Consider the following 10,521-nt stretch of genomic DNA (forward strand, 5'->3'; position numbering starts at 1 on the left):
AGAGACGCGCCTCGCCAGTTGCCACGGGAATTTTGGAGCGGGTCTCGTGACTCGTTGACGCCGGTTTCTCCGCGAAAAGGACAACGGGAGTCTCCCCGTCTCTGCGACGGCAGCTGCGTGCCCCTCGCGTGAGGCAAATGAAGAAGCAGGGGCTCACGCAAGACGCTGTCCGTTCTAAATGTGCGCGTCAGTCAACATACACATTCGAAACATGCGGAGTTCTAGAGACAAGACGCGCCTCGCGTGGTCCAAGCGAGAGTTGGGAGCACTCTCGTTCGACACGGCTGATTTCTCAGTGACAGTCTTTACTCAGCACATGCACTGGGCACTCGTGGGGTGTAGCCTGGGGGGGAACAGTGAGTGAGACTCTGGCCGGTTTCAGCCGAAAGCCGCAGGAATCTGTAGAGGGAATCTGTAGAGGGAAAGCAGGTGTTCTGAGAGATGCGAGGCGTAGACGCGCGCGAGAATCAGCGGTACTCTTGTCGTTGCCCCGGGGGGAGACACAGTGAGGGAATGCTCTCAAGATTCGGAGGCCCACGAAGCGAATCACAGGACGTTCTGTTGGTTCACGGGTCGACGCGCTAGAACGGGTGACCGCTCAAGGCAGATGAATGCCACGGTGACTTTAGTGCTCTGGCGGCTACTGGCCGATCGTGCATGCCAAACTGCTCTCTCGCGTACATAGGAAGACAGGCAGAACGACGGGTATCTCCAAATGCTGAATCGGACCGTTTTTTGCAGAGCATGGAGTGTTGAGACTCAGTGGCCGCAAAAAAAAAACGCGCTTCAGTGCGCCGGAGGGATCATTTGGGGACTCGTCAGCTGGACTGTTGACACATGTGCATTACGCTGCCATGAGCATTTCTAGCGTGCCCGCTGCGATTACTAGTCCTTAGAACAGCAGACACAACTCCATCGCACGCTATAGAAACGTATGTAGTACCCGTGTTGTTGGGGTGACGTAAGCATAACCGAAAGCTTGCGTAGTGGCTCCTAATCGGGCTTGAGACAGGTGAACACCTGGTGAAACATTGAGGGAGTCTGTGACCTCCCTCAGCTTCGTGCAACTCATGCCAACGTCCTCTCTCACTTGCGGGGTGCGGGCGCTCGGACCTCGAACGCACGTGCCGCAAAAACGATTCCGTGTACCTTCGCTTTCAGACACGCTGATGCAGAAAGGCTCCACTTACTGTTGGGTGAGAATGAGCGACACGTGCGCCTTTTCCACCCTTACCTCATAGATGAAGGATTTCCGGATGTTCCGCTGCCGCTCTTGTAGCTGCTGCAAGCGGTGCCTACAGCAGTTTTGCAGCGAAAACCGTTGTTATTTCACTACCAGGAGGGGCCCGAGTCACTCACTCGCGGTCGAGGCAACAGAAAGGTCCCTTTGCGCTGTCAAGCGGGGTTGGCGCACGACGCGGTAGCACCAAATGGGCAAGGCGGCAACTGGCTGCTTGTCGGTCCCGGTCCGGACGACCTTCCCCTTGTCGCGTGTTCACGTCGGGTGCAACAAGCAACTCTCTCTATTCCAGTGGGCCCTGTTCTGCGAGTCCGCGAACCTCGTCTCTCTACCCTTTTGGGGCGTGCGCCGGTGACCAGTGGGCCTTGTGCCCATCAACGCCGGCTCTCCAGCCTGAGACTCTCTGACTTTTCGAGGTGACGCGACATAGCGCTTGCTGCGCATTCAACATCCAGTAATATTGGCACGTCAATGGAGTTTGGATTCAATCCATCTCCCGTCCAAGGACATGTGCTGCGCCGTGCGTTTGCGACGCCCGGTCGTCCCAGAAGGCACTTGGGTGCCGGTCCGAGATGTTGCCAAGCAAGTGGGTGCTGCATCGTGAGATTTATCATGTGTTTCACCTTGTTTTAGCGCTGGCCAGCAAAGCCACGAATTCACAAGGGCATTGGTCTCGCACGTAGTAGTTAGCTGCTCAGAACAAGACGTGCTCGCAAAGTGTACCTCACCGTCTCACACCGTACACGCGCGTCTCGGGTCCACCCAGCGTCACGAGCGCCTCGACATTTGTAGCTCTCTGCTTGGTGTGAAGCACCACTAGGCGTCTTTTCCCGTACGTGTCCCCATGCTACTCACCGCCGGAGAAATGAGAAAGATATTGCTAATCCAGCTGCTCCAACCCGTGGTGGCCGTGCCCATTTTATTAACTCAGCCTTTCGGCTGGTCGGCTTTGCCAGCAAAGCACATGGGTCCACAAGCCTGCTTTGCGTCACGAGAGGGTCGATCAGGCAATAGCTTTGGAAACGCGGAAAAGCGGAGCGAGGCTGTCCTGAGAAACGTCGAGACGACTGTAAAAGCGCGGTCTGGAGCACGAGATGGAAACTGGGATCCAGCGACACTCCCTTGTGTTTTCAGGGAGCAGGTGTTACAGAAGCAGGAATCGCGCACCCCCAAAGCTCCTCATCAGATTGTACCGCAGCTCGCCCCTGGCCTGCGGTCCAGGCTATTATCTGCGCGATCGCCTTCGCAGCACGGCGCAAACAATACCCCCAATGCACAACGTGGGCTGGGAGAAGCTCGCCAACAAGATTCACATGCTGCAAACCCAGGGGAAGATTGGCCGCATGCCGGCTCATCCCGCGACTCGAACGCTCAATCGAGTTCCGTCTCCCGAAACCTGCGTAACCCTGCTCGTCGTTTGATGGGGGAAGAACCAAATCAGAACTTTGTGCCCCTCAGCTTCGTATTAGGAAATGAAGACGTCTCAGACGACCAGGTTGTTCCCTCAGTGGATGTAGAGTCTCCTTCGACGCCGGCCGCCACCGCCCCGAGTTCACCGCGTTTCTCAAGCGACCGCGCGGGTCCACCGGGTCCCTCAGGCGGCCTGCAGGCTGGGCGCTGGTCACCACGTCCCTCAAGCGGCTTGCAGCCTGGGCGCTGGTCACCACGTCCCTCAGGCGGCCTGCAGGCTGAGGCCTGGTTTTTGAATCCCTCAAGCGGCTTGCTGCCTGGGCGCTGGTCACCACGTCCCTCAGGCGGCCTGCAGGCTGAGGCCTGGTTTTTGAATCCCTCAAGCGGCTTGCAGCTTGGGCGCTGGTCACCACGTCCCTCAAGCGGCTTGCAGCCTGGGCGCTGGTCACCACGTCCCTCAAGCGGCTTGCAGCCTGGGCGCTGGTCACCACGTCCCTCAGGCGGCCTGCAGGCTGAGGCCTGGTTTTTGAATCCCTTTTTCGCATACGAGCTCAGCAGTGGGGAGCCGCAGTTTTCCCACGGAACGGGGGCTGTGTCTGGGCCACAGGGTTCCCGCCGCCCTTCTGGCTGGACACGGGCGCGGCTGCGCAATCTCGTGCTCTCTCGCCGGGCTCTGACGGAAGCCCGAAGCCAGCATCATCACGCGCCCCACACTGAAGGACTCCTTCCTATTTTCGATCCGCCATCCGCTTCAGGAATACTCCGGGCCCCCGCTGGTGGGCCGGCGCCGAGCGAAGCCGTAGTGCCCGGCAATTCGGAAGTACCAGTCTCCGCGCCATCAGGTCGCCCGTTCTTCGAGGGCCGGGATGATTCTTCCTCGGCGTCCGTCGGTGGGAGTTCTCACCATGCGGGCGGCCTGCAGGTCGTGCGTGGGCGTGACGGGACTGAAGGTTGGCACCCTGGCGTTGCTTTCCGTCAGCGGAGTTCCTCTGCCCGTGTGCGACGACGAGGCAGTAGACCCCAGACGCGTAGGAGACTTCTTCCCATGTTCAATTTGGCTGACGGAATACCCTATTCAGGTCCGCCATCTGCTCATCCGCCTTTGCCGGGAATGGCGGGAATTCAGGCACTGCCGTTCCGGCTTGGTTCGAGCCAGGGAGACAGTCGTGAAATCGCCCCGGGGGCGCAGGAAGGCATGGGGAGGGCGCAGCAGCGCGGGAGGGCGAGGAGTCCCTCCCCTCCCCCAGCCGAGGTCTTCCCGGGGCTCCCTGTCAGCCGGAACCCGGACTTGGTTTCGGAGTATCGACTGGACCCACCCCCCGAAGGAGTGAGCATACCGGCGATTCCCCGGGGGATACGTGTAACGGCACACAGCACCGGGGGTCAGATCCGAGTGCCGCTGAGGTCCGTGCGACTAGAACGCAACGAAGCCACAGAGTCCCGGCGAGTCCCAGGTGTTCAACTACTGCGAGAGGCGGCAATTCAAGCCTTCGAGGTCCCCATAAATGCAATGCGCCTTCTCTATGGTGCGGGCGGCGTGCCTTTTAACCATTCCGAAGACACTTTAGTGACTCTCGTCGGGCCTACTCATCAGCTGGCTTTGCACACCGACAGAGCAGTTCCTAATCCCGAGGGTTTCCCCTCGGACGAGTACTAGGGACAAAGCGATCAGCAGATGCTAGTATGATCAGTACCATCGTACTGGGAGTGATACTCTCTGAGACAGGATTATTTATAAGCTTTTTCTGGCGAGTATATATACTACCAGTTGGACTACTGGTTTCGATCGCGAATGTCCTTGTTTACCGGATCCAAGTTGTAATGTGTTAGCAGAGCATGGTTCAGACTTTAACCATTGTGGAAATAGTGCCAGTTGAACACCGTGTGTTAATATAACGAAGATAACCAGGGTAATCTGGGATCCTTCTTGGCGTAACATTAAATCAAAGTAGATGCATAGCTGTCTCGCGGCGAGAGCTGGGGGTCAGTGCTCGCAGCCGCATCCCAGTTCCCCAAAGTGAAGCAGGCAGCCCCGCAGCGTGCAGCCAGGGCCGTCAGGATTCACTCTGTGCCCGGCGACCAGTGACGGAAATCACGGACAGGGAACGCTTGCGGTGTGGCCGAGTGTGCGGACCTGCAGGCATTACGCGCGTTACGAAGAACCTCTAGCGTCAACAACTGTCGCCTCTGCTGGGCTGCCGAAACATGTTTAGGTGTTCACACTACGAAACACTCTCTTTTAAAGGCGACAGTGTCCCGGGATTCGGCCCTGACCGTACCCTAGAGCAGTGTAACAGAGGATTTTCGTCGAGGGAGCTCGGGAACCGCGTGGGCTGCCGTCCCCATTCTGGAGGCCGAACGCCGGAACCACAAAAAGTCACGCATGTGCATTTATCAGGAGCGGAAAAGCGTGGCCGTTGCCTCTGAACGTCTCCACCACTTCGGAGCTGAACACAGGCCCTTTCGCAGCACAAAAAGGTCAACAGCATCACGGGATACTTTCCGCATCCGTGTAGTCTGCATTTTCTGTGGCGAGCCACGTGAGGGAGCGGCAACCGCCGATTTCCACGGCAGCCGTGTGGTGCCGGCAAGCCGACAGGCATGGCAGGGCTACAGCCTCAACGGTAAAAAGGAAATTCTGTCCGACGCACGAGTGAGGAGACAGGGGCGCGTGGCACGAGACACCCGACGGCTGGTTCAAGGCCTCGACGACACACGGGGAATCTGCTACCTGCCACGTTCAAGAGCCACACGGTGTACACCTACTGGTTCAGAGACAGTTGCGTCTCTGTTGCCTCTGTGCCTCTCTCTCGTTTGTGTTCTTCTGTGACAGCGTCACTTTGCGCCTTTTCGTTTGTGAGCTCCCTCGCGCTGTCGACTGAGCACTTGCCTCTCCGGCAGCCAGAACAACCCCGGTTTGTCGCGCTTCAACTCCGCGTGAGGATACCGCACATGCATCAAATTCATGAAGACCTGCATGCGGCACCAGGTCACAGTGGAGCAGAGCAGAAGGCAACGAACCGCGATGCAGGCTTCTTGTACGGTGCAACATCGCACGGACACGCAGATGCTGGCTTTCTCTGCAGCGCGTCCGGATGCGAAGTGGATCGGATCGCCGCCGCTACTGCCCACAAGAGTCAGAGGAAGTTCTGCAGCTCCAGAGGCCCCCACAGCTTTAAAGCAGTTCCCTCTCTCTCTGCACAAAGAAGGGACTCTTGCAGGCAAAAAGCCTGCACGAGATGGGATATTCCCTGGAGCCCCCCACTTACATGTACCACTCTAGCATGATTAGATCTCTTCAGAAGCAACTTGTGCATGTGCTAGGGCGACAGAACGGCCGAACACCCACGGGCCAGGACCCGAAGCCAAGACGCCGCTCGACCGCGCGACCGCACCGCCGCGCTGGTCCCCCCGCGCGTCTCCGGTCTTGACTTGGCTCTCACTCGAACCGGCGACGAGAAGGCGCACCTGCCACAGCGGCTTTCGTTCCGCGTCGTCTCGGGCCCCGCATTCGAGCTTGGCGCCCCTCTCGTTCTTACCTGCAGTTTTCGCCGTTCGAGTGGGGAAAGGGACTGGAAGAGCTGCTTGCCGTACATTTCGTGGAACATCAGGGCTCGCGGGAACGCAAACCTCTCCAGGTAGAAGCCTGTACCCTCTTTCTGCGTCGCTTCGTCCTCGCGAGTCCCGGCTGCACGTACGCGACTCCCAGCGCTCTTTGCGTCCGCCTCGCCAGCTCCGCTTTTCCCCGCGGGTGGCCGGCTTTCCGCTGGGTCAGGCGGCGGCGGCTCGTTAACGTACGGCGGCGCAAATGTTGCAGATTGAACTGCTTCCCCGTAGAGGTCGGAGGGAAGCGCTTCGATTGCGCCCCACATCGCCGCTGCGGCTGCGCTCTCATGGCGGCGGTACCAGTCGGTGTGTTGCTGTGCACATCGAGAGGAAACGAGAGGTCTCGGCGGTCAAGAACGACAAAGAGAGACACAGCGCGGGTTCGCCAGAACGGCAAAGCAACCTTCAAACCCCGCGTGTACGCCCCCGCCCGGGAAGACTCAGCGTTCGACCCCCCTCGGTTACGTTCTTGGCGTCCAATACATGGATTACTGTTGTCAATCGTATTAACGGCGAGAGAAAACGACTACTCAGATATCCCACATGGCCTGGGTACCTAAACTGCCTTTCAGCCTCACGGAGTGTCGAGAAACCGAGGAGCATCTGCCGCCGCGGTTTCTGCGCGCTCTGCCACAACGGCCCCCCGCCCGTCGCAACGTCACCCTGCGAGGAAGACTCCCCGTTCCACCACGAATCCTTTCTCCCCCACCGTCTCGCTGGAGAGCGGGCGCCACGTGAACACCGCGACACAGTCGACCGGTTCACGCCTACACATGAAGTCAATCATGGAGCGTGTACACATGCAGGCTTCTTGCCCTCGAAACATCTATCGAGTTCCGCATCCACGCGTGTGCGTGTCTTTTGCCAAACAGCCAAAACATTCGCCTCTGCGCATCCACGTATCCACCTATTTATAAACAAAGAGACATGAGTTTTTGTGCGGAGATGCCTATCTTTTCTGCGGTCTCGACTAGCTGCGAAGGTTTCCCGCCTTTGCGTTGCGTCTCACATCCCGGACGGCGTGGTATCGCTCCTTTTCCCGCTGAAACTGGAGACGCGCTGCAGGCGAGGCCAACTCGTCGGAGACGCTCGCCTCCGGCTTGCACGGCGAGAAAATCAGGGCCAGGAGGGAGCGGAGTTTCGTTGCATCGTGGAGGAAACTCGTCGTTTCGTGAACCAGCGTGGTGGGGACGAACGGCAAGTAACGCGTGAGGTGCTTCGGCAACCCACCCGAGTCTCTAAAAAAAAGGGAGGGGCGCATAGACACACAACGAAGACATATACACCCCAAGAAACAGCTGCAAACGCCTCTCCATCGCACACGTAACGCACGCAGAGGCATATCATTATATCTATGTGTATAACGCACATACATACACAACGCATACATGCATGCAACGTAGCTAGGTAGATAGATGTAGACAGATGTAGATAGATGTAGATAGATGTAGGTAGATAGATAGATATAGATAGATATAGATATAGATATAGATAGATATAGATATAGATATAGATATAGATATAGATATAGATATAGATAGATATAGATATGGGTGGCAGGATGGTTTGTGTGGCTGTGCGTCAACATGGTTGTTGTTCCCGTGTAGTGGGAGAAGACGTTTCTGGAGTCGAAGGAGTGAACGTGTCGCGGGTTGCAGCGTCTGAGAGTGCACGGGAGGCGGTTTCTCGAGCAGAGGATGAGGCAGGCCAGAGTCAACACGAGCAGAGAGCGTCAGCGTTCGCGGTAGACGCGGAAGCAACGGCGTGCGTGGAGGCTTGACCGAAAGACTAACTTTTTCACGTTCTTTTTCACCGCGGGCTTCTTCGCCTTGAGAGGAGCCGCGCGTTGCGGGAGCGTGAGCGCCGCACAAGCAGCTGACCTCAGAAGCGACGTCGGCATCTGCAGGCAGAGCTCAGCGTACACTCGCAGTAGGGCAGAGGAGGAGGGAAAATCCAGACGCAGAGGGGCAGACACGCGCGAGCCAGAGAGAAAAGAGAGAGACGCGCGGGGCAAGGCAGAATCAGCAAGGCAGAATCAGCAAGGCGGAATCAGCACAGTGAAGGACGAGGTAAAATGAGGAGCGGAGACAACGCACGAGAGGGAAGAGCAGCAACAGAGAGGAAGGGGAGCTTGATGCGTCCTCGTTGGCCTTCTCGTTCCCAAGTTACAGAGAACAACCGACGAAGTTTCCTAAGGATACGTTTTTCCAATCACGCGTCCACGCTGATCTCTTCTAATGACAGCGACAGAACTGGAGGACGTGGCACATTTTAGAGGCGACCGCTGGATGAATTGAAGCGGACAGCAAGGGACCACACAGAGAACCACAAAAAAGACGAAGGGAGTGACGAAGGAAAGCCTTTAAACAAAAGATCGGATTTTGGGGACCTCTCGGTATATCTCCGGAGTCATCTTCCGCTACGCGGCTGCAAGAGGCATGGGGCTCTCCACCGAAGGGAGCAGAGAAAGGCATGCAGATTCGCCTTTGTCAGGTTTCCCGTTTTCGCAGCGCCACAGAGGAGAGGGATGCGGAAACAAACTGGGAGGAAAAGAACGAAGACTGTGATTGTCCCTATGCAGTTCAGCGCCCGCTTCTCTCCGGTTTTACAGGTCAGGAGGCGCCTCACAGAGAGGAGAGAAGAGAGAGGAAGCGGAGTTCCCTTCCCCTCTTCCTTTCTTCTTCCCGATGCGCCAATGAGACAGAAACAGGGGAAAAGTGAAGTTCCGTCGGTTTCGCAGTCCCGAGACAGCAGTCTCAAACTGCACGCTGCTCCCGCTGTTTCCCGTGTCGCAGTGTGCATCTGCATGCGCCGACCGCAACAGCGCCACCCGATGCGAGTGGACGACGTCGCGAGAAAGAGGGCGATCGGCTCGATGTCATTGAAAGGCTCGAGGTCGTTTGAAGGCTCGAGTTCCATGCTTTTCACAAGAGAAAAGACAGAGGAAGTCCTTGGCTGAGAGGACTTGGCGCGTGAGAAGGCAGGCGAGAGACAGGGCGGCAAGCGCGCTACGGCGAGTCGCCTTCGCTCGCGGCTCACAGGCGCGTCGATCTTGAGCTGATCTGCAGTCGCCGCAAAAAAGCGCGAAAGGCACCGCGTGGCTTCCCATCTCTGGCGGGTGTCCAAACACGTCTCTCGTGTCAGTCCTCACGTCGCCAGGCGTACGTACACCTGACAGAGTGTGTGTCAGGGAAGGTTTCTGGTATTTTCTCCCGAAATGCTTGTCCGCGTGCCGCGTGGTGCCGCCCGTTGGGGCACAACCAGAAACACTTTTGTTCTTTCCGGAGAAACTTTACCTTTCTTCTTGGCTTCGCAGTTCTTCGCCTTTCTGACAAGAGAGTGACCAGTCGACCTCGTCGAGGCCTGAGTGACGGCAGCCGACGCAACCTCGACTAACGTCACACGCACAGTAGATCGCTTTTTCTTCCATTCGAGCTTTTGTCGCCCCTGACAGGCGACGAAGAGAGCAGCAAAGATCAGAGAAGCTTGGAAGAAAGAACGCCGGCTTCTCCATTCCACAAAATGAGGTCTGCTGCGCTCTACCTTTCAAAGCGGCTGTCTCGCCCCGCGAGCAGCTTTCCTTCTGCGCCTCTCGGGAAGGAACGCGCGGTGCCGCTCTCTTATCCCGTTTTTCGCTCTCTGGCACAAAGGGACAATGGAGAAGTGGAACAAAGCGCATACAGGGGGTAGGCTTTGCGGAGGACCTCTGTGAGGATGAACGACGGCAAAAACAGAGATGGAAGAGGCGGGCCAGGGAAACCGACGGAGAGCAGCGAAACAGTTAAGACAGAACAAACAGGACAAAACACGAAGGCCGAGATTTTCCACAAACGCTAATAGACAAATATGCGAACAGACAATTGCATATATAAGTATAAAAATGGAGGTTGACGCATTCCGCTGTATCGATGTTCTGGCCTGCGTGCGCTTTCCGATATATATATATATATATATATATATCACTGTGTTTATACTTGTTCACACTTGCGTTTCGCTGTGCAGTGGTGTCTCATTCGGTTTTATTCTGTTCTTTTCTATCTTCGCGTCCACGATTTCCCGCTTTTTCCGATCCAGTTGCCACCATGCCTCCTGGTTTTCTCCTTTGCTCTGTGCGGCGCAGATGGCAGCCCACGGCAGGGTCTCTCGTCTCCGGTGTACGTACGCCTGATGTTTTGACCGGAGCGCGCGCGGGCGTTCTGTCCCAGTCTTTGCGCTTCTTTTCCGCTGCGCCAGAGAGGGAACCGAAGGGAGAGACACGGAAGGAA

General features: G+C 57.1%; 1 protein-coding gene across 1 annotated transcript; it reads right to left on the bottom strand.

The window, feature by feature from the left end:
- Positions 1–5,485: 5,485 nt before the first annotated feature.
- On the bottom strand, positions 5,486–8,156 carry NCLIV_048100 (conserved hypothetical protein; the record flags this gene model as incomplete). Its single annotated transcript, XM_003884361.1, has 4 exons — positions 5,486–5,623; positions 6,190–6,570; positions 7,266–7,494; positions 8,050–8,156. 4 exons carry the CDS (start codon positions 8,154–8,156, stop codon positions 5,486–5,488), a joined length of 855 nt encoding a protein of 284 aa, XP_003884410.1.
- Between the last annotated feature and the right edge of the window lie 2,365 nt (positions 8,157–10,521).

Source organism: Neospora caninum, chromosome X, assembly GCF_000208865.1.
Source record: "Neospora caninum Liverpool complete genome, chromosome X".
In the NCBI taxonomy this organism is placed as follows: Eukaryota; Apicomplexa; class Conoidasida; order Eucoccidiorida; family Sarcocystidae; genus Neospora; species Neospora caninum.